The sequence below is a fragment of the Camelus ferus genome, chromosome 24, assembly GCF_009834535.1.
Source record: "Camelus ferus isolate YT-003-E chromosome 24, BCGSAC_Cfer_1.0, whole genome shotgun sequence".
NCBI lineage: Eukaryota > Metazoa > Chordata > Mammalia > Artiodactyla > Camelidae > Camelus > Camelus ferus.
The window spans coordinates 2,029,116-2,052,443 of NC_045719.1; the positions used below are offsets into that span (position 1 = coordinate 2,029,116).

The window sequence follows — 23,328 nt, forward strand, 5'->3', positions numbered from 1 at the left end:
ATGGGTGGGATTCCAAGGAAGGGCCAACAGGAGACCCCTGAGCTTGAAGAGCAGGTCAAATTAGAATCACTGTGGGGTGGGACAGCGCAGTGGTAGAGCGCCTGCTTAGCATGTGCGAGGTCCTGGGTTCAATCCCCAATACTTCCATTGAAAAAAAAAAAGAAAATAAATTTTAAAAATAAAAACAAAAAGAATCCTTTCGGGGCAGGCCAATGTCTAAGTGGTCAAGAAAGGCAGGAAGGGCTCCTCATCTGGAGAGGTCAAAGGAGGTTTGTGCAGAGTCAAGGTTGCACAGCCAGGAAGAGCAGACGAGGCAAAGCAGATGGAACGGAGCCTGCTCCAAGGGAGGGTGTGGTGCGAGGAGTTTCTCCAGTAAATCACTTATTACGGTGGCTGCAGACCACGGCGTGCTTGCAGGGCTGATGGGGAACGCCAAGGGGGTAATTCTGGTTGAATGGTTGGGGTAGGACAGGATATCCTCTTCTTCCTCTAATCTGGACACCTGCTGGACCCTTCCCCGATCACCGAATAAAGCAGATGGTCCCGAAGATACCTGCCGCCTCTCTCATGAAGGCACCACGGCCAGGTGATCCTAACCCCTGGCGCAAGCCAAAGCAACCAAGCATAGGCTGGGCCTGAGGGGCCCCACCATCTGGGGGCGGCTGGCCACGGGGCGCTGGTCCAGGGGCAGTCTGATGTTACTAGATGGAGGCAAATCAGCCCATCACATCTTTCCTCTGGACAACCACCAACGTGAAACGCGATAGAAGGAGCAGAGGACTGGAGCTGCCTTGGAAGGGACGAGACTGGGTCCGCGGTGCTCCTTCCGGGCCCGGAGTGACAACTGGCCACTGTTTCCATTCTCCGTGAGGTCCGAGGGGCGGCAGGGAGGCCCAGGCAGGTGCGGCCTGCAGTCAGATGCCCAGCCGGGTCCCGGGGCCTCCTCCTTCCCTCCCATCACTCCTATCGCCTAAAGCCATGCTTTCCCGAGGCCTCGGGCCACTTGTGTCTGAAAGAACCGCTTACCAAGGAGGGGGGAGGGAGGGATAAACCGCAGACACAAAGCACTACATACGAAGCAGAGGAACAACAAGGACTACTGCACAGCACAGGGAACTGTATCCGATGTCTTGTAACACCTGTATAATGAGAGAGAATCTGAAAATACATGTACGTACGTATGTTTATGTATAACTGAATAACTCTGCTGTACACCTAAAACTAACACTGTAAATCAACTACACTTCAATAAAAAAAAATTAATTAAAAAATGCATCTGTCCCCAGCCTGCTCTTGCTAATCGAATGAGAATCTGGGGAACTGGGTCCTGGAATCTGAACTCTGACACGTGCCCCACGCGTCTTATGTTCAAACTCCCGAAGCGAGGTGACCTATTTTTTTTTCTTTTCCAGGTTTCTTTGCCCTAATTTTTCCAGCAGGCCCAGGACAAGGCCATGCAGTCTCCTGTAGGCTCCCCAGACTTTCTGAGAAGGTTTCTTTTCTGTCTAGACCCCAGGACAAGTGTGCCGTCCAGAGTCGCCTGGAATTATCCCAAGGCCTCTGGTGACTTGTGCAGAAGCTCAGCATGCGTGTCCACCCCTCCTACACCGTCCGGCTCTCTGCTCCGCCTGTCCCTGCTCCTCCTGCCCCGCGGGGCCCGCACTGTCAGCTCAGCCCAGGTTCTCTGACCTTCTTCAACCCTGTGTGTCCCTAAAATGTCCCCCACGAGCAGATGGCAGGGAGAAGGGGGCGGCCCGTCCCACAGGCCCCATCAGGAGCCACACACGCTCCTCTGGGAGCTGTTACCAGCGCTTCTCTCTGAGGCCACCCTCTCTGGGGAGGGAGACATGGGGGGAGGGCAGAAGAGGAGGGAAGTGATGCCCCCGGAGCACCTGCTGTGCGCCAGCTGGGACAGTCTTCTCACGGACAGTGTCGCCAATTCTGCTTTGCTTCCTGTCTTCTGACTCAGAGACTACACATCACTCCAATTTCACAATAATCTGAGCACCAGGAGGTTCTGTCTAGCATTCTTCAAGGCACTCAGGGAAACCTCGTATAGAGATCAGGAGTGTAAACACAAATTCCAACTGGAAACCGAGTTCTCTGGACCAGACGCCCCGGAACGCCTTTCCCCCTGGGGTTTGGCCAGACTGCTCTACTTTCTGGGACATGTGTGGATATGAACCCCACTGACCCCATGATCGGCACCCCCACCCCGAGAGGCACTCCTGCACACAAACGCCTCCAGTGGGCTCAGTCAAGTTTGGGGAGTGAGTCGCGTTTAAATTCCAGCGCACGCTCAGAATACGCCAGGCATAGCTCCACTCAAGGATTTACAAGCTTACACAACGTAGTCTGTTAGGTGAGCCTGGTTCCACCTACACACACGCGCACGCGCCAAATCTACAGACTCCTCTTCAATCCCCAGTGAAAAATAACGCAGTCTTCTGGCAATTACAGAAGAGCACAGAGTTTTAGCTGAGAGTAAAAGAAGGCCAGGTTCTAAATAAGGTCCAGGGTGCAGAGGCTTGGCTAGCACCCCAGAAAAATCGGACCAGCAGGCAGAATCTGGAGCAGCGGGACTGGCTGCCCAAGAACGGGATTCCACCGCCAGGGGCGGGCGTCAGCAGCAGGTGCCGGAGAGACCCGCAGCCCCGTCGTTTACCAAACTATTTTTGTCTAGCGGGAGACAGTGCACCCTCTGGGAAAGGCCAACCCGTCAGGCTTCCCCTGCCCCGCCCTCCTGAGTAGGGTTTTAATATAGCCACCCTGATTTTCTCCTGTACAGTGAGTGTGTGTGTTGGGGTGAGGGCAGTTAAATTCATCATTTGGCCACATATGTTTACAAAACTTCAGTTAATCACATATAATATATATAATATTCATGTCTATCCACACACACCACTGTCCTAATAATATTTCCTTATTATTCTGATCTAAATCCAACTTCTGTTAATTGAAATTTTTCCAGCATCTTTCCCTGGAGGTTCGTCCAGGCTGCTAGTTTAAGTGTCTGGTTCCTTTTCACTGCTGAGTAGTATTCCATGGTGTGGCTGCACACACGGTGCTTACTGAAGGACATCTGGGCTGATTCAGCTTTGAAGCTGTTACAAATAAGCCTTCTATGAATATTCATGTGCAAGTTTTTTGACGTATCAACAAAACTGACAAACTATCCGCTAGACCAAATGAGAAAAGAGAGCAGACTAAAATTCTAAAATCAGTTCTAAAAGCATAGACATCACTACTAACCTTACAAAAATGGAAACAGTGATGGGAGATTGCCATGAAATAAGAAAACAAATTTGATAGCTTAGATAAGTGGACAACTTCCTAAAAAAAAACAGACTAGTCAAACTAACTCAAGAAATACTAGAAAACTTGAGCATGCCTATAGCAAGTGAAGAAATTGGATTCATAATTAATAATCTTTCCAGAGAAAAGCCTAGGTCCACTGGCTTCACTGGTGATTTCATCAAATACCTGAAGAAGAATGAGCACCAATCCTTCATAAACTCTTCTAGAAAACAGAGAAGGAGGGAACACTTCTAAGCCCATTCTACAAGGTCTACTGCCCTGATACCAACGCCCAACAGACAAGACCAAAAACAAACTACAGACCAACACCCCTCATGCCTATAGACCTAAACCCCCAACAAAGTGCCAGCAAAGCCAATCCAGAAACGCATGAAGGGCTTGTTCACCCCAGATATGTGGGATTCATTCCAAGGATGCACGGTAGTCCAATAATTGGTTAATAAATTAACAGAATAAAGGAAAAAAGAAAAACACACGACTGTCTCAAAAGATACAGAAACAGCATGTAACAAAGCCCAACATTCATGATGAGAAAAAAAACAGCCTCAACAAACTAGGAATAGAAAGGAACGCCCTCAAGCTGATGAAGATCCACACAAAACCTACAGCTAACATCATACTTAACAGACGACTAACTCCTTTGCCCCTAAGATCAGGAAGAAGACAAGAATGTCCACTTTTCGTCACTGTTATTCAGCATTGTATTAGAGTGTCTACACAGGGTAATGAGACAAAAAAAAAAAAAAAAAAAAAAAAAGAAATAAAAGGCACCCAGACTGGAAAGGAGGAAGTAAAACTGTCTCTATTCACAGACACCATAACCCTGCATCACTAGCGAGGAATGTGCCATTAATGAAATTAACAACCCTCCCCCCATTCACAATAGCAGCCAAAACATAAAATACTTAGGAATAAATATAACAAAAGAAACGCACAACTTATACACTGAAAACCACAGAACATTGCTAAAAGAAATTACAGAAAACCTAAATAAAATGGAAAGACATCTCCTATTCACAGATTGGAAGAATATATTAAGATGGTAATACCCCTAAATTGTTCTTGAGATTCAACACACTGAATCTCTAGATTCAATTTAATTCCTATTCAAATTCCAGCTGCCCTTTTTGCAGAAGTTGAGGAGTGGATCCTCAAATTCTTATGGAAATGCAATTCGTTTTTTTCTGGGTCCTCCAGAATAGTCAAACAATCTTGAAAAAGAAGGATAAAATTGGAGGACTTACCATTCCTAATTTCAAACTTCCTAAAAAACGACAGCAATTTAAATAATATTGTAATGCATAAGAGGAGACGTATACATCAACTGAATGGAATTAAGGCCCCTAAATAAGACTTTACATTTATGGTCAACAAGTTTTTGACAAAAATGCCAAGAAAATTCAATGGGAAAAAAATTATCTATTCAACCAATGGTCCTGGGACAATTAAATATCCACATGGAAAAAGATTAATGTGGACCCCTAACTCACGCCACTCAGTACTTACAATGGAGGACAGATCTCAACCCAGGTACTAACACCATAAAACACTTGGAAGAAAACGTAAGGGTTAACCTTTGTGGTCTTCAATTAGACAATCACTTGAGCACAAGACACAAAAAGGAAAAATATCATAAATTGGATGTTAAGCTTTTGCACTTTGAGAGGCAAAATAAAGATTAAAAAGAGACAAGTCACAGAATGAGAGAAAACATTTACAAATCATATGTGTTCAGAATATATAAAGAACCCTCACAACTCAGTAACAAAAAGACAATTAACCCAACTAAAAATTGGAGGAAAAGTCTGAAGAGACGTTTCTCCAAAGAAGATATACAAATGTCAATAAACATATGAAAAGATGTTTAACACCATTAGTCGTACAAAAATATAAACCCAAACCACAGTGAAACAACTTCCCAACCATTGGGATGGCTGTAACCAAAACACAGGTAATCACAAGTGCTGGTGAGAACGTGGAGAAACTGGAACCTCATACGTTGCTGGTAGGGATGTAAAAATGGTGTAGCCACTTTGGAAAAGTTTGGCAGTGCCTCAAATTGTTAAACACATTGCTATCAAATGACTCCAAAATTCTACTCCTCATATAGACCTGAAAGAAATGAAAACATATATCCATACAAAATTTGTACATGATTATTCTAAGAGGCACTTTTTATAATAGCCAGAAAGTGGAGACGACTTGAATGTCAGCTGTCAGTGAAAAAATAAAAGTGGTATATCCATACAAAGGAATATTACCCAGCCATGAAAAACGAATGAAGTATTGGTACATGCTACATACAACATGGATGGATCTTGAAAACATTACACTAAGTGAAAGAAGCCAGTCACTGAAGACCACATATTGTATGATTCCATTTACATAAAACGTCCAGAAAAGGCAAATTTATAAAGACAGAAAGGTAGACTAGCAGTTGCCAGAGGCTGGAAGGAGGCAGACATCGGGAATGACTGTAAGTGGGTGTGATGTTTCTTTGCAGAGTGGAAATGTTCTAAAATTAGATGTGATGATGACTACACAACTCTATAAATAGATTAAAATTCACTCAACTGTATACTTTAAAAAGATGGATTTTATGATTTGTAAACAATTGCAGTAAAATACAGTAAATGTTTAAAAAGTTTTAATTTACTAGCATCAAACCAGCCTTCCTTGTTGACTTAGTCAGAGGTTTGAAGGAGACCCAAAGGGAATTAATTCCTTGATTCAGTAACAGGAAGTAACTAAGATAATTTTGCTTATTCGACCCTTCAAACCACAATGATAGAGGCTGGAGAAGCAAAATTCAGACCTCAATGAGGCCAAGCCAGAGGGCAGATGGTTATCACCCAGGGAATGTGGACTCATGCGACAGGGGCCCCATGAAGTCACACTGGATGTTGGAGCTGGAAGTGGTTTCGGACTGTCTCCTGGTTGGGGTGGAGCAGCTGTGAGTGACTCTGCAGTTGGAAGTGAGATGGAAGGGTTATGTGAGTGGGACATGTTGAAAGCTGTGTATGGAGAAACTCAAGGAGAACGCTATATCAGGGCACAAACAGTGACCTCCACCCTGAGAAATAGCGTGACTTTAGGTGCCGGTTGCACTTTTCTAGGAACTGGCCCGCTTCAAAACCACCTGCTCTCCCATTCTCATGGTTATGGTGGGAAAAATCATCTGGACCACTCACATCCCCTCCTTTGGCCACAAATGCTTTGTCATGATGCAGGGCAATCCACCCACAGCAATTTAAAAACAAGAGAGCGCCAGGCTTTCTAGAGACCGAAGACGGAACATACCAAATACCAGAGCTAATAAAGCACCCGTTTTTCACCATGTGGACACCAGTACCTTCCAATAAATTCCCATTTTTCCTGAAATTAATTTCAATTGAGTTTCAGTTCCATGTAACCAAGAGTCCTAACTAATTCCATTAACACTTAAACTGTTTTCTGCTTAAATTCTCACCCGTCAGTTCTCCCAGAACACACAAGGCTTCATTCCACTTAAAGTCACACCTTCTCCGCAGTTCGATGGTGTGGGGTGACAGCAATGACTCTCTCGGCAGAGGCCGTCTCCACACCCTGCCTCTTTCCCACGACACGTTACAGGGATTCGGCGGGGAATTCAAGACGCACAGGCTGTCTCAGGAGCACAGTAAAGCAGGCAGACTTCTGAACTAAGTCTGGGCGTTTAAAGATTTGTCCAGCCCCCAGAGAAACGAACAGTTTAGCGGTGTTTATAGCTGTTACTATAAACCAGCTTGATGCAACATGATACAAAGCCTCTGAAACCCCAGAGAAGTGGAGCCGTTTGTCAAAGGCCATGTGAAGAGCTTTGCAAGCTCTACTTTGATTGTTCACTGAACTCCGATGTCATCATCTTTGGATCAGCAAGCACGATGTCACTGTCTTTAGGAAAGTCAACCACTCAAATGGCTGGGAATCAAATTAACCAGGGGATGGAGACAACGCAAATTCAGTTTCCTTTTCTATTTAGTAAAAATAGTTAGCTTATCAGGCTAGATAAAACTCCTGTCAAAGGCCTAGTCTATGTGGACCAGGTCCCTACAAACCTCTCTTCAAGTACAGGAAGTTCAACATCCCGTGTCTCCCGCTGTTCACATACACACACAAAGGTGTTCACATGTGCTGCATCGTATTCAGATCTTAGAACAAAACAGTGAGATTGCATAGACTTGACTACATCCTTAAGTTAAAGTCTAGAACTCAGACAAACGGGGAAAATGTCAAGAATTCGAAGTCTCCTGACCACGTGAACGTGCTGCCTACCAAAATGGCCATGGGAGTGATGATGACAAGAGTCACGGAAAAGGTAGCACTAAAAATAACAAACCACTCAGCCCAAAGACCTCTAGCGTCAGGGATGACTGTGCTGTGTGGAGATCTGACTTAAATATCCATTCCTACCTCGGCGCTCCATCAAAGCTGCCTTTCCCTAGAATTGTCCCTTAATTCTACTCGGGTTGAACCAACACCACCTCGACCCCCACAAGTGAATGACACCAATTAAATGATGACGCCGACAACAGACGTAACCACACAGACATTCGAGGGTGGAGGGCACTTACCACATAGCAAGTTTTTTCGATGATTCTTACCTGATGTCTGAGAGGTCACACTTGTTTCCAGCAATAGCCATGACGATGTTTTCCGGACCATGCTCTTTTAATTCTTTCACCCATTTCTTCAAGGTATGAAATGAATCCTAAATCAAAAGTGTAAATCAATCTTAGAAAAGACTCATTCACAGAGTACTTCAACCATGTAGAAACACACACCCAGCATAAATGAACGACGAAAAACATTTTCAGGAGGCACATGAAGATTAATGTACTAGCCTTCTCGCAGGGCAAAATTTAGTGTTAGTGAAGGTATCCATACATCGGCTGTAAAAGGTTCCTTTTCTAACACTGAAACTTGAGGTTAAGATAATCATATGCATAATTTTCTTCTATAAATAGCATTACTTGTAACTTACAGCCTTGGTTCGGCATGAACAAGGGTGCAGTCGTAGGACTCAAACAACGTTCACACTTAATCAGAAAAGAAAAAGAAAATAAACACATGCGCACGCGCATGCACACACACACATTTTAGAGTCCTGTTTTCCTCTCTGTCCGTCACGCATAACCGACCTCCAGGAAACAGTCCAGGGAGCCACTCCATGGAGGTGAGCGGTCGGGAGCTCCCGATGGGCTCAGCGATGAGTCACTGAAGCAGCAGCCCTGAACGCTGAGTCAGCACTCCCGGGGGCCGGGGCGGGAGCAGGGTGGGGAAGATGCCAGCAGACCACTGACGTTATTGGTTGGTTGACGGACATCCTGGAGCCTCAATGTGAAAACTAAAAATACACCCATCTCATGCGCACGCAAACCCACCACGCTGACATGGACGTTATCCTGGGCGTTTTAAGTTGTATGATTGAAACACCAAGAGAAAATAAGGATCTTTAATTCTAAAACATGCAAAACCTAAAAAAAATTTTCCTCTTCCTAAAACACTGACATTCTGGAGAATGGGATTAGCAGGCACGACCTTGCCTCTGCAAACAGACAATTTAGAAAATGTTCATCGTTTATTTCACTGAGCAGGTAGATCTGAACTGCCTGGCCACCAGACACTAAAACTCAGTATCCAGTGATCATCATCTCCCACCACCATTTTATGGACTCTCATTCCAGGCAAGACTCAGGCAGTGAGGTCTCTGCTGTGGTCGTTTTAGACAGAGAGTCACCAAAAACATCACCTAAATTCTAGAGGGGACATTCTTACCTGCTTGGTGATGTCGTACACGATGACGGCGGCAGCGGACCCGCGGTAGTACATGGGAGCCAGCGAGTGGAACTGTAGAGGAAGGAACAGCGAGTGGTTTCAGGCCACAGTGAGCACATGTTACGCAGCCTCACAGCAAACAGAGAGCCAGAATCCTGCATCATTCCTGTAGGGTCCCGGGTCCCCCCAGAAGCTCCCCAGGATTCACATCAGATCATTTTCCCTCCCCGACTGCACAGACGCCTGTGGTTTACAGACCATGAATTCATGCCGGGGCAAAGCCGAAAACAAGTGTTTTTTTAAAATGTTGCTGTCCTCTGAATTTTCTTTTCTCTACTGCTCATCACTTATCTAAAATGATGGCCCCAGGGCACCGTCATTAGTGTGGTATGGTGGCAAGATGAAGATGTTTGCCAGGCGGAGGAAGAGAGGAGGCTGGCCCAGATCACAAGACCCCAGCCGAGCCTCCAGGGAGGAACGCGCAGGAAGGGCAGCTCCACTCGCCCTGGGGTCTGGACGGTGGCCAACCTGCAAACACCTCGTTCCAAAGGTGAACAGAGCAAGTGTCACTTATCCCCGAGCAGGATAGAGACTTATCCTGAGGATACACACAGGTTTTAGGTGTATTCTGAAGACTGTATCTGAGTATCTTTGAACATATTTTAAGACTAGATCACAGAGGGGCTGTGAAAGATATTAAGAAAGAGATAACTCAGCTCAATAGGAAAATGAACAAATGCTCTCTAGAGAGAGATAAATCACAGGAGAAGAGTTATAAATTGCCAATAAATATCTTAAAACATGTTCAACCATAATAAGAGAAATGAATACAGAAGCAATGTTGGGGTAGGTATTAATTTATTAAATATTAAAAAGATTTATCACATCCAGTGTTGGTGTGGGTTTGGGGAGAGAGACACTCTCACACGCTCCACAGGGATGCATTTTAAGAGCTACTTATGGGAAGATGCTCAACATCGTTAATCAGCAGGGAAAAGCAAATCAAAACCACGAGATACCACCTCACACCTGTGGGAATGGCCAGCATCAAAAAGTCTGCGAATAGTAAATGCTGGAGAAAAGGGAGCCCTGTGCACTGCTGCTGGGAATGTGAACTGGTGCATCCACCATAAAAAACAGTATGGAGGGTCCTCAAGAAAGTAAAAATAGAGCTGTCATACTATCCAGCAACTCCCCTCTTCTGGATGTTTACCTGAAAAATACTAACTTGAAAAGATATATTCACTCTCATGTACACTCTCATGTACAGCGCTGTTTACAATACCCAAGACAAGGAAACAGCCTAAGTGTTCATCAACAGATAAATGGATCAGTAAGATACGACACACACACACACACACACACACACACATATATACACAGAGGAATACTATTCAGCCATTAAAAAGAATGAAATCTCGCCATTTGTGACATCTTGGGTGGAACTTGAGGGCATCATGCTAAGCGAAATAAGTCAGACAGAGAAAGACAAATATCATAAGGTCTCATTTATATATGGACTCTAAAAGCAAAAACTGAACTCACAGATACAGAGAACAGAGTGGAGGCTGCCAGAGGCAGGGGTGGGAGTGGGGGAAATGAACGCAGGGGGTCAAAGTTATAAAAATAAGTAAGTCCTGCGGATGGAGCATGCAGCTGAGGCACCACAGTTAACAATAACGTTATGTATGTTTGAAAGTGGCTAAGAGGGTAGATGGACAGCTTGCTGACTGTGGTCAATAATACGTGAGCCTGGAAATCTGCCAAGAGAATAGATTTCACGTGTTCTCATCATTTAAAAAAAGGTCAGAGAAAATATGCTAATTAGCTTGACTAATAGCTAATTAGCATATTAGAGAAAATTTGCTCGTTAATGGTCATTTTGCTATGTCTACATACATGAAACCATGCTGCACACTTGAAACATACATAATCTTTATTTTAGAAAAGAGGCCTTCTTTCAAAGCTGCTGTCGGTTAATATATTAAAAGTTGGAATGTGCACATCGTTTGACCTGGAGATTCCACCTCTGTGACCCGCCCCCCCCACCTCACACAAGGACTCTCACCCCTGCCTGGTAAGTAAGAGGAGACATTCAAAGCAACCTAAAGGCTCAGCACAGAGAATTCATTAACGGTGTATGTTCATAGTGGAATATTTACAAGCATTAGGATGACGATGAAGATTTTTATTTACAGGAAGAGATCCTTGACATACTGTTAAGTGAAAAAAAAGTCTCAGAGCAGCGTACGCAGCACACAGACCTGCAGTAAAACGCGTGTGGGTGTGCCCGTGCGCGCAGGCACGACATGGTGCTTCTCTAGACATTGCCAGCGGGATTTCTTGTGATGTGTACGTTTTCCTTACAAGGGTCTGCTGTGTACAAATTTGTACAGTGATTTTTAAACTGAAAAAAAGCAGCTGTGTTTACTGGGGAGTGGGCTGGGGGAACTGTGGGGAAAGAAGGATGGGTTCTGAAGCTTCTCTCTGGCAAACAACAAAGCCATCATTTGCGCTGACCTCCTGTGCAGTACACTTCGCTGAATAAGCCCTGGCCAGACTGGGGTCCCGTCTGAACCTCGGAAGCACGTCGGTCCCCGAGGTTTCCCTCTTCCTGCAGAAGGCTAGCGCGGCCTCACCAGAGGGTGCGAGGTCCCCAGCCCCACAGCCCTCGAGCAAGTCTCCACCCCAATGAGAAAATGCCCTGGTGCCTGGGGGTTTTCGGAAAAGGGACCAGACTGGATGGGGCTCAGGATGGACCCCGGAGTTCCCAGCTGGAGAGCCTGGCCCCTCCCTCACCAGGACTCACTGAGGACAGGGCCGTTCACAATTGCTCACGGCCCAGCTCTGTGTGTCTGCTGTCCTCGTAAGCATCAATAAATCCATTCTCAGTCCTTCCTTTGGCAACCCACCCCAGAGGCAGAACACAAAATCAGAACCCCTGCCATAAAGGAGGAAAAAGCCGTGTATTTTTTAAACATCCCTGCTTTGCTAATCGAAGAGAATGCATATCAAGTGTCCTTTCAGCCCAGTTATATAAAACGCTCATTTTTCCCACACCGCTTCCATGTAAGAACGACCCACTTGCACACTCGAGGTAGGAGAGCTGGTACAAAATCTGTCTCTCAAAAATAAAGACACTTGTGGACTCGAGCACAAAGAGAAGTGAGCTGTGCACATTTTCTCAGACACAGTCTATTTCAAGCTATAAAACCAAGAACTGGATCTGAAACGGTCCCTGGGGTGCAGGCTCATGAATTACTGACTAGATCGTTGCATACGACGCATTGCTTGTTCCTTCCTTCCTCCAAATGGAATCATTTTGAAATAAATCTGTTGGTGAAACCACTTAAATGACTTCATTACAGAGGACGGGGGGGTTTAATGAGTTAAAAGTTCATGTCTCAGGTCCAAAACTCAGCAATGCATTGACCAAAGGGTAATATTGGTGGAGGACAAAAAGATAAATCACCTCTAGCTACAATGTGAGACTTTTCTTCTAACAAAATATAAAACAAAAGCACCGCCGCCAGCCTCAGCACTCAGCATGACATCACTGCACTCCCATGGGGTCGGAATGAAGACCGAGGAGACCCTCTCATAAAAGACTCTTCTAGACGCAAAGTTCACCATCACCCAAGGTTGACAGAACTATCTCGTTTAATCTCACCTTGAAAGGTTATTGGAAAATGAGCACAGTAGATGCCAGTTCAAAATCCCTTCTTCCCTAAGTACCCAACAAAATGTCTAGAAAACCAGATTAAAGTGTTCAGATAGCTCTCCAGTGACATTTGTTTAGAAGAAGCATAAGGAATTGTGAAAAGCCAATCTGTCCCCTCAAAAGAAATGGCTGTTTCTGTCCGGGTGTGTGTGTGGCTGCTGGTGTTTAATTGCTGGATGTCTGCAGGACGAGGGCCAGGGCAAGGCCTTCTCTGAGTTTCTAAGACCCTCAGCTGTCACAGATGGAAACTGCTTCCAGCAACCGGCAGGATGAGGGGGCCTGACCCTTCTGGGAAACATCTGGACAATGTATTTAGAGAGTCTTGAAACGTTCATGCACTTTGCCTCAACAATTCCACTTCTAGGGGGAATGATCAGAGGTGTGGCCTCGAGGAAAGCAGAATTCATTCTAGATTCATCAGTAACCCTGACAAACTGGAACCAACCTCCCTGTCTAACCATCGGGGACTGGAAACGTGACTTTGGCTTAGCTGTCACATGGAATCCTGAGCAGTGATTAAACTCGTTTCTGAACAGGATGAAACGGCATGTGAGGCCAGATGGCTGGGTATTTCCCAAGGTCTTCTGCAGAACCCTGTGCCCTTGAAGTGTTTTTCAGAAAAAAGGTTTCTTGGCTAATTAAGTTTGAGAAATGCTACATATTTTAACAATCCCCTGGAGGTTTACAGAGTAATTTTTAAAGGCTCCGAAATTTTCCAGAGTAAAGAAAACTATTGGTTTTGGTTTTACTCAGAATTCTTCATTTATTTTTTAACCTTTTTTCTCGTAATATTTATTAACATCTAGGGACCTAGATGGGGCACTGAGAACCCATCTTAGGGGTACAGCGTGAAGACTTCTAGACTCAAGACAGTCTGTTGCCCTGTGACTGGCTCTTTACTGGTTTTCGTGTTTTGTAAAGTGCGGGCAGCCATGGGGGGGGGGGGTCGGTGGTGACAGCTAAGGTTTTCCCAGCTCTGCGACGACACTCATGGCTGAGGTAAGTCGGCTCTGGATGGAACCTCTTGCTTCTTCCGAGTGCCTTCCTGCATCACAAACCTCCCATCCTACACACAAACACCCAACTCAGCACACAGTGAAGGGTGTTATTCCAGTAAACCGTCTAATCCTCTAGGCCACCCGGTCGGCTTCAGGCAAAATTCCTTAAACTTAGGTTTTTGGCATCATAAATTCCACAGCAGCAAAATTCTGCATGTCAAGAATGAGCAGTGGTGGAAAATACATGAAGTTTCCAAACAAGGACAGGCCTCAGCTGGGCTCTGCCTCCCCCAGGAGACAGCCCAGCAGAGGGCTCTGGCGTGGGGGCCTGGAACTTCAGGGGTTGGATGTGACTTTCAGAGACACCGTTCCTGGGGAGACGCTCCGAGGCAGCCTGGGGGCCAGCGCCGGCCTGCTTCCGGGCCAGCGCCCTGTCAGAAATTCTCGTAACACCAGGGCCCGGACAGTCCAAGGCAGGAGTCAAAACACCTCCAAGGCCCAGAAGGATTCAAACAAAGAGGGAAGCCTGAGGAAAATTCCTGACATTCCCACATTCTCAGCTGGTGAAGCTGAGTGGAAAAACCATCCCTGCCTGCTCTTTGGGCGTCATTCAGAAGAACGTTTCTAAGTTTTACACAGACTTCTCTCTCCACAGAAAAGCAGAGACCTACTTAATAAGCCTACTCAGATGTCCTAAAACCTAGCAGTGTGTAAAGCTGCACAGAGCCCCTGTTAACAAGGGTTACTTCTCAATGCCGTGACGGGCAGCCCACCACGTGTTTGCACTATTTCCTCATTATGAAACCACCTTTAACAGGATACATTACTTTTGCAATGAGAGGGGATTTTTCCCCCTCTGCTTGCTTTCTTTTTCACTGTGCTGACATCCAAGGGCTTCCTCAGCGTTCAGGGTCCAAAGGGTTAAAGCAGAAGCCCCACGAGGAAGCCCCTGACTCCCTGATGAGGTGCGTGCACACCTTCTACAGCAGAAAATGACAGGGCCAAACCCAAACGTCTTTCCACAAAAAGACGGTGTCAGCGTGTGGGGTGTGGGTCGGTGCCTTTACGTATACATATATCATTTGGGGTTTACTGACTTGGTTATTTTTTAAGACAGAGGTACTGGGGATGGAACCCAGGACCTGTGCGCGCGAGGCATGCACTCTGTCACTGAGCTACACCCTCCCCCATCAGTGTCTTTGGAAAGACAAGGTAACCACCTGGCGTAGTCTGATCTCTAGGATAACGGAGAAGACAGAAGTCAACGTTTGGAGATGCTACAGAAATTCATGTTTTTCCCATCTGTGAAAAACCCAACCACAGTGGACCTCAGCTCTCAGTCCTGCTTGCTAGCACCAGTGGGGGGTGGGGTTCCTGAAAGTCCAGACTGATGTGTGCCCCGCCTGCCCCTAAGTCAGGGCCTTTTGTCACCTGGAGCCCCTGTTTCCTGCTCCCAGAGGAGACGCCAGGAAGGAGCCACGTCTCTCCACGCTTTCCTCCTGTCTCGACATCCTTGGCCCTCTGTTCACCAACGTCCCATCATCCGGGACGGTGCCCGAGCTCCCAGATGCTCTGCCACCCCCGCCTGGGTACCCACAAAGCCTGCCCTCGCTGCAGCCACGCGGACGCCCTACCTGTGACCGCACCAACCACAGAAAACACACCCCACCCACCAGGCGCCCAGGTCTCTGCACCGTCTCCAGGGCCAGCCGCCTGCAGACCTGGCCCAGGGACCCTGCCTCGGCCCCCCTCCCTCCTGAGCCCAGGTCATCCTCCCTTGACTGGCAGTCCGGAAGCTTCCATCAGCGCATCTAGATGTTGGAGTGGCCTCCACGCTGGCCCCACAGCAGCCAGGAGGACCCGAGGTTTAACGGCTGGATTAGGCTATTTATTTACATTACCGTCCAGTCTCATTTTAACTTTTTCTTGTGGAAATTTTCACACGTGCACACAAGGAGGGAGCATCGTGTAATGCACCCGAGTGCTCGCCCCCGAGCCTCAACGTCCCTCAGACACCAGCCCTGCATCCTGACCCCTCCTCACCGCCCGCCCCGTCCACCCTCTGCAGCAGACACCTGACGTCACACTATGTCAACTGCAAAGCAGAGCGACTTTTCCTTCAAATATAAGTCAGACTGTGTCACTTTCCTGTTCAAAATCTGTCTAACCTACCCATCCCGTGTGCTGTGGGGTCTTCATGCACCACTCTGAGCGAAAGGTGACTCCTGGGGCTTCTTCTAAAAGATCCAGGTGGTCCCCTCCATCGACTGCAGTTTATCTCATTTTAATAGCACACATCCCGTCCGCAAGCCTCTGAGCTGTCCCCCAGCAACAAGTCTGCATCCAGTTGTCCTTGCTGAGAGCATCCTTGGGGTGGGGGTGATGGGGGGGCACTTCCCTTATTAGGACCTCAAGTTGCACTGTGAAAGCACTGTTCTCCGAGACAGGAGGGAAGTGTATTTACTCTACCTCCTCCCGCTGAAGGGAGAACCCTCCCCGGAAACACTTCCCTAGCGGCTTTGTGAGGAGGTGCCCGGGGTGACCCCCAGCAGCTCGGGGGAGCCGACGCAGGGTACGCGCTGCGAGCTGGGTGCTGGGAGCTGGGAGCTAGGTAACCCCCGCCCCCCGGGGCTGCAGGGCGAGTGGAAGACAGAACAAAGAGCAGCTCATTCGGAGCCTGTAAGAGGCCCCTTTCTTCAAGGACTCCCGAAGGTCAAAATGCGCTCTGACTTCAGCTGCAGCCTATGAATAGGGAATGACTTTCCTGACCACAGACTCCAGGCTCCGGAGAGAGACGGGAGGAGAGAAGTTCCTTTTGACGTCTGTAAGGAGCCTGAACTTGCCCTCAGATAGCGGCCCTCTTCATGTCTCTCTTCCTTCTCAATGACCCGTTCAGACCCAGACCCGAGGCCCCGGCTTTCTCAGCCACATCCCCGAGCCTGCCCTCCGGTCACCCAAGCTTCGCAAGGACGGCAGACGGGCAGGCACTGGCAGAATGCAGGCCAAGGAGGTCAGCAGGCAGGACGGCCCACCAGCCCGGCACCCAGGGTTCCTGACCGCGTCCCTGAAACCCTCAGTTCCTGGGCGCGTCGGTGACTTTTCCTTCTCAGGCACCCAGGGCTCAAGGAAAACTTCTGACAGCAGGAACAAGTTAAGATTACACACAGCTGGCTGCTGCAAATGGAGATATTTATTATATTATTTTCTGGAGTATGTGAAATCTCTCACTATTGGGAAAAAAGTCTGCGCACTCACTACCAAAGTGACTGTAATTGTTTTGAATCAGTGGGTTTCAGAATATGATCACCTCTAGCAGTATGGCTTAAGTAAACGTCTGGCCTTGGGTTAGAGAATATTGCTGAAATAAAACTCAATCAGCTGCAAATAATACTATTTTGAAGATAGATTCCTTCTCTTAACAAAACAATGCAGTCAAATATTACACATTTCAAGTCTAATAATGGTCTGGAACATCGCAACTGACAATTTCACAAACGTAACCTTGCCTGTGGTTCTGTATGAATTTACTACAAGGACCACACTTCAACACTGAGAAGATTTAATACTTTATTCAACATTTTTAATTTAGGTACAACTCTGAGGTCAAGGCTGCGTTTCCAAATCACAAGGAATCTCCAAAGAGATGAAAGCCAGTGTGACACTTGCCTATCACTTACAAAGGTTTAGGAGTAGGCAACCCCAAATTCATCTCCAGGTTCATCCTTACCAAAATCCTAGCTGGGTTTTTTGATAAGCATGTATAAAGTGATTCCAAAATTCATGGAAATGCAGGGGACTGAAAATAGTCAAGAACTATCTTGAAAAAGAAAAACAAAGTTGAAGGACTCACGTTTCCCTATTTCAGAGCTTATGACAGAGCTCCAGGAATCACAGCACCATGGTATTGGTGTGAGGATAAAACTTTATTTAGATCAAAGGAACAGGACAGAGAGTCTGGAATTAAACTCTCACATGTATGGCCAACTGACGTTTAACATAGGTGCCAAGACAAAGAATAGTCTTTTCCACCGTGTCAGGACAACTGATTTTGTATGATACTGACATACGAAGAATGAGGTTGAATTCCTTTCTTACCAAGATGCACAAAGAGTAACAACAAACGGATCCCAGATCTAAACGTAGGAACTGAAACGAGAAAACTCTTAGAAGAACGTACAGGGGTAAATCTGTGGGAACTTGAGTTGGGCAAAGACAAGTGTTGGTCACGATGTGGAGAAGCTGGAACCCCACACATTGCTGGTAGGGATGTAAAATAGTGCAACCCCTTTGAAAATGGCTTGGCAGGTCCTCAAAGTACTAAACTTAGAGTCACCGTATGACCCACCTATTTCATTCCTAGATACTTACTCGAGATTTTTTTTAAAAAAAGCATCTGCACAAAACTCTGCACGTGAATGTTCACAGCATCATTATTCATAAGAGCCAAGAAGTGGAAACCACCCAAACGTCCATCGGCTGGTCAGTGGATAAACACCATGTAGTAATCCATACAACGGAATAAAAATCACCCGCTGAAACCTGCTACAAGGTGGTGAACCCTGAAAACACTGTGCTAAGTAAAGGGAGCCGATCACAAGAGCCACAGATTGCGTGGCTCCATTTAATTGCAATGTCCGCATTAGGAAAATCTAGAGACTGAAATTAGCCTAGCATTGGGGGATTTAGAGGGAGGCTGTTTTTCGGTCTCTGTGAGCACTCTTCAGTTTTATCTTCAAAAAGCACAGAACAATGAGCTTGATTTCAGAAGCCAATCTTCCCAACTTCAGATGTGTTTGCAGGGGAACGGAGAGTTTTTATACTAATAATGGAACCATCAGTTCGCCTTTGTGGGATTTGCGACTGTGGTTCATTTGAAACCAAAATCCTATAAATACGACTCAGGCAGTCCATTAGGAAAGACAGACAGCTATAACACGGGCTTTAACCAAACGAAACTAAAGAATACGATGATGTCAGTATTTTTTCACATTAGATTCTGAAAATAAGGCTTCTCGGAAGGATCAGACCAAGAGAATGAAGCCTGAAAGTTTTCCAAGATACTGACATTTCTAGTGGAGTTATTCTATGGACTGTGACTGTGTTTACCGCAGGCGCAGAATGATCTGGAAGCACACATCTAGGACGGGCAGGTTGCAGCTCACACTGTGATATTTAATAGCAGTGAGGATGTTCTGGTCCCCAGTTTAAGGAGAAAAACAAAGAAGGAAATCAAAGAAACTCAGTGGGAAGGAATGACATGTTGACACCTTGGGAACGAAGTCTCATCTTCCCTTATAAATCCTGACGGAGGGAGACGGGAGAACAGAGCTGGGCAGGTAAGTCCTTTCTCTCCTGGGGGCCGTCTCTGAGCTGCGGGCTGTGTACATCCTTCCAGAGGCCCTGGTGACCCCGACACGAAGCAGAAACCAGCACGACAACCCATCAAAGAGGGCAGGATGGAAATCCCAAAAGCCCATCCCGTGCCCCAACACGGACATCTTCCCTCCCCACACCCCTCTGGGGGAGGGGTGGCAAACTAAATGCACAAATCCTGAAAATGGTCAGCTTTTAACAAATTGCATTCAACAAGCAACTAGAAACCTTCTTAAACCATTTTTTTAAGAGTCACCCTCTGATGTGACAATGAATATATGTATGTTCATGTATAACTGAAAAGTTGTGCTCTACACTGGAATTTGACACAACATTATAAAATGACTATAACTCAACAAAAAAAAGTGGGAAAAAAAGAGTCACCCTCTGGACTGTGTTGAAAGGATCACAGGATGCCGGTCACATTCGGCTGAACTAAAAGCAGAATTAAGGCAAGCTGTCAAAGAACGGATGCTCTCCCACACAGAGATGGAGGAGGACCAGGATCCTCTGACATGTTCAGTGCTCAGAGGAGAGAAGATGAATTCCTCCCACACATATAACATGGGATTAGCACAGGGCGGTAAGCAGGGCAGTGACCGCAGGGCTGGGCATGCCAGGCAGAACTTGGTCCGATGGTTCCACAAACGAACTAATATGGAGGAAGTAACACTGAGCTGAGCACCCTGCCTCCTTGAGGACACAGAAGTTGGCATCTTTATGTTGTCAAATCATAAACCCAAAGCGGTCTTGTTCGTTGATCATGGTGAAAACAAAGGAGAACAGCAGCCGATTTCCGCAGGGATGAGGCGGGGAGGATGGGCGCGCGGACTCCAGCAACTGACGGGACGGAACGCATGGCAGCCCGCACCGGCAGCAGCAGGGGGTTTATTTTTAGCTCAAACCCTGGGCAACGTCATTATAAGCACGATTAAGCCCAGCAACAAGCTGCCAAATGACTGAGAAATTGCCGTCACTGGAGAGACTCGGGACCGCAGGGAGGGAGGGCAGACAAGGTCACCCCAGGAGTAACACCCCGGGCCTCTGAGGGTCAGCGGGACTGGACAACCGCGTGCACACTGCTCGCTCCGTCCCCACAAACCTGGATGCGCCTGAAGTGACCACCCCAAAGCCAGCCCCTCCTCCCTGACACACAAAGGGGATCACTGCTACCGCGTCGTGACTTGTGTGGTGACATTCATGCATTTCAAAGTAGACACAGCAGTGCAGCTGCAGGGACCTATGACCTCTAAGGGTCACATTTTAGAAAAGCAATTAGAATAATCAGAAATACCGCCATATGAAAAAAAAAAGTACTGCTATTTTGCTCTGAGATGCTAAGTGGTCCAAACTCCAAACTCCAACAGTCACTTCAGAGCCAGATTTTATCCAAAGTAGTCGATCCCTGGACTATTACATTAGAATAGGAGTGTAAACGTCAAACGCTCTGTTTAGACCACACAGAAATCTCCCCTTCGGAACCCTACTAGCAAGTGAAAACAGCAGGTTATGAAGAATCATGATCCCACTGATGTGAAATTACCAACTCACATCGTGAGCTCTCTGAAGAATGGCCACCTAATCCTAGGAGTGGAAATACGTGGGCAGTGGGATTTCGGACAATTTTCCTTTCAACTGCATGGTTTTGGGGTGATTTTTCTATCATCACAAAGCTATAAAGCACAGGAACCAGAGAGCTGGATTTAAATTTCAGTTTTATACCATCTTAGCTGTGTGATCTTGGGAAAGTTACTTAACCTCTCTGTGCCTGAGTGACCTCACCTGTAAACGGGGATAAGACAGTACTTCCAAGTGCTGTGAGCTGGCTAAACGTGTTAGGGCACAGAAGGCGCTCAGACCAGTGCTGGGGCAGGGCAAGCCACCTCCGTGTGAAACTGACCTTACTGCGCTCAGTAAAACCAGCTGAAAAAGCAACCCTTTCAGGGCCAAAAAGTAAAAAGCGGAGCAAGAAAACCTCATTGTTTAGGTTTAAATAACAATCCCCCCAAACACCAAGACAAAGAACCTAGCAGACTGACAGCAGAGACACACCGGTGCACAGAGAAGAGGTCCCGGGCAGGCAGGTCCCCTCGGATCTGGGCCCAGTTGCGGGAGTCAGCGTGCACAGGAGGGGAAGAGGTGGCAGCCCCACGCGTGCAAATCTTTGCTCCCGATTTAGCAGCAAAACAGAAGACATTCTAACGGGGTCAGCATTTGTGGGCCAGAAGGATCGTCCTGATTAAAGAGAAAGAAATCTTGGAGACACCTTAATTGACAGACGCTGGGATATTCACTTTGAGGGGATTTACAGAAAGCGAAAATCACATTTACACACTCACTTTGTTAGGAGGTGACAATGAAAACGATGCAGGACCCTGAACCCTGGAGTCTCTCTGAGAGGGAGGTGATCAACAGAATCAATAAGTGAATTAGGAGGTACATTAGAAGTTGGTAAGAGTTACGGAGAAAAATGCAGTGGGTGAAGCTGGGGGGTGGGGGGGGCAGAGAAGGTGGCACCTGAGCTGGGATCAGACAAGCGGAAGTTCAGCCTACGTCTCTCCACGACGATCAGCTCTGATGAGCACTGTGATCTGGCTGAAAGCACTCAGCTGAGAGGAGGTGACGGTTACCCATGTTCTGCCTGTATCCTGGTCACCCCTCAGCTCGGACAATACACACTCTGGTTATTACACAAATCCCCTGCTGCACACAGTCTGTTGGTGTTCGTTATTCCACTTTCTAAAATCTAAAGACAGGGGCTCCTTGCATCACCTTCTCCATAAATATTTCCAGCAAATAAGAAGAATGAGGAGTAAGAGAGCACTCATCAGCTGTTTCCTGGGAACCCGACGCCCACTCCCCCATTTCCTAGGAAGAGAGCCCAGACTTCCGTCGAGGAGCAAAGCCTGCCAGACGCCCAGTGGTTCGGGGGAGCTGAGAGCAGCCGCCGCCCAAGGGGGAAGCCTGGCCCCACGAGCAGGAGGGCCAGCCCCCTCCCCCAAACTCAGTACAGCGCCAAGGAGTGAGCACAGGACCCAGACCAGGTGGATGAGGGTCCTCGGGGCCGGGCGGGGGGCGCGGGTCTGAGCAGAGGTGCCCTGCTTCCTGGGGTTGCCAAGGTGGCAGAATGATGGCCTGGAGCTGCTGCTGAGGCTATCCTGGCCACCCCGGGGCAGGAACGCCAGTGGGTGGGCCTAAAAATGAAGTCAGTTTAAAGGTAAGCAAGCAAAGGAAATGGAATAGACACAGTGGCTGGGGACAGCCCTTGGGGAGGGCTGGGCTCAGCCCCGCCCTGAGACAGGAACCCCGAGCTAACCCAACCCTGTACACCGACCCTACTTCAATTTTAAAAAATTTACTAAAATAAAAAAAGACAGGCACCCCCTTATTTTTCTCATAGCCGAAGAAAAGAACATTTCCTTTTTCTGCTTCAGTCATTTCAAGCTGGGTTTCCACCATCTGCAACCAATAGTCTTGCCAAATACAGAGACTGTCGGTATTTGGTGGGGTTTTTTCCCGCTAGAAAAGCCAGTACTTTCTCGGGAAAGCCAACAACAGCATGTCCTTACCCGTTCCTGGCCAGCCGTGTCCCAGATCAGGAACTTGTGAAGTTCATTTCCACAAGGCACAGTTTTGGTCATAAAAGATGCCCTGAAAGAGAGAATCTCCGCGTTACCAATTATCCCTAGAACCTTCACTAAGACTCCAGCTTCAAACAGGCGAAGGTGGCGTCTCCGCAGGACCCAGAAGCTGCCCCCTCAGGGCCGCTGAGAGGAAAGGAGACACCCCTCACCCAAGAGAAAACACTGCATTTTCAGTGAGTCCAACTGGAGGTCTCAGGGGGAAAAGGCAAAGTCTGCCTTCAAAAGCTCTGTTTCTAAAACATTTATCTTCAGTTGTTCTAAGACATTATGCCTGAAATCAAAAAAGAAAATAAAACCTTAGATTTGGGGGGCTGGGGGGAGGGTACAGCTCAGTGGTAGAGTGCACGCTTAGCATGCATGAGGTCCTGGGTTCCATCCCCAGGGCCTTCTCTTAAAAAAAAACCTAATTATCTCCTCCCCCCACCAAAATAAAATAAATAATACAATAGTAAGTAACTAAAACATTTTTAAAAACAAA

General features: G+C 47.0%; 1 protein-coding gene across 1 annotated transcript in view; it reads right to left on the minus strand.

Annotated features, from left to right (window-relative positions):
* Positions 1-23,328, minus strand: part of RAB31 (RAB31, member RAS oncogene family) — an 83,664-nt gene that overhangs the window by 25,215 nt on the left and 35,121 nt on the right. Inside the window, exons 3-5 of the mRNA XM_032467339.1 lie at positions 22,776-22,857; positions 9,115-9,186; positions 7,941-8,047 (exon numbers count right to left, since the gene is read on the minus strand). Of these exons, the coding sequence (XP_032323230.1) occupies positions 7,941-8,047; positions 9,115-9,186; positions 22,776-22,857 (261 nt within the window). The remainder of the gene's footprint in view (positions 1-7,940; positions 8,048-9,114; positions 9,187-22,775; positions 22,858-23,328) is intronic.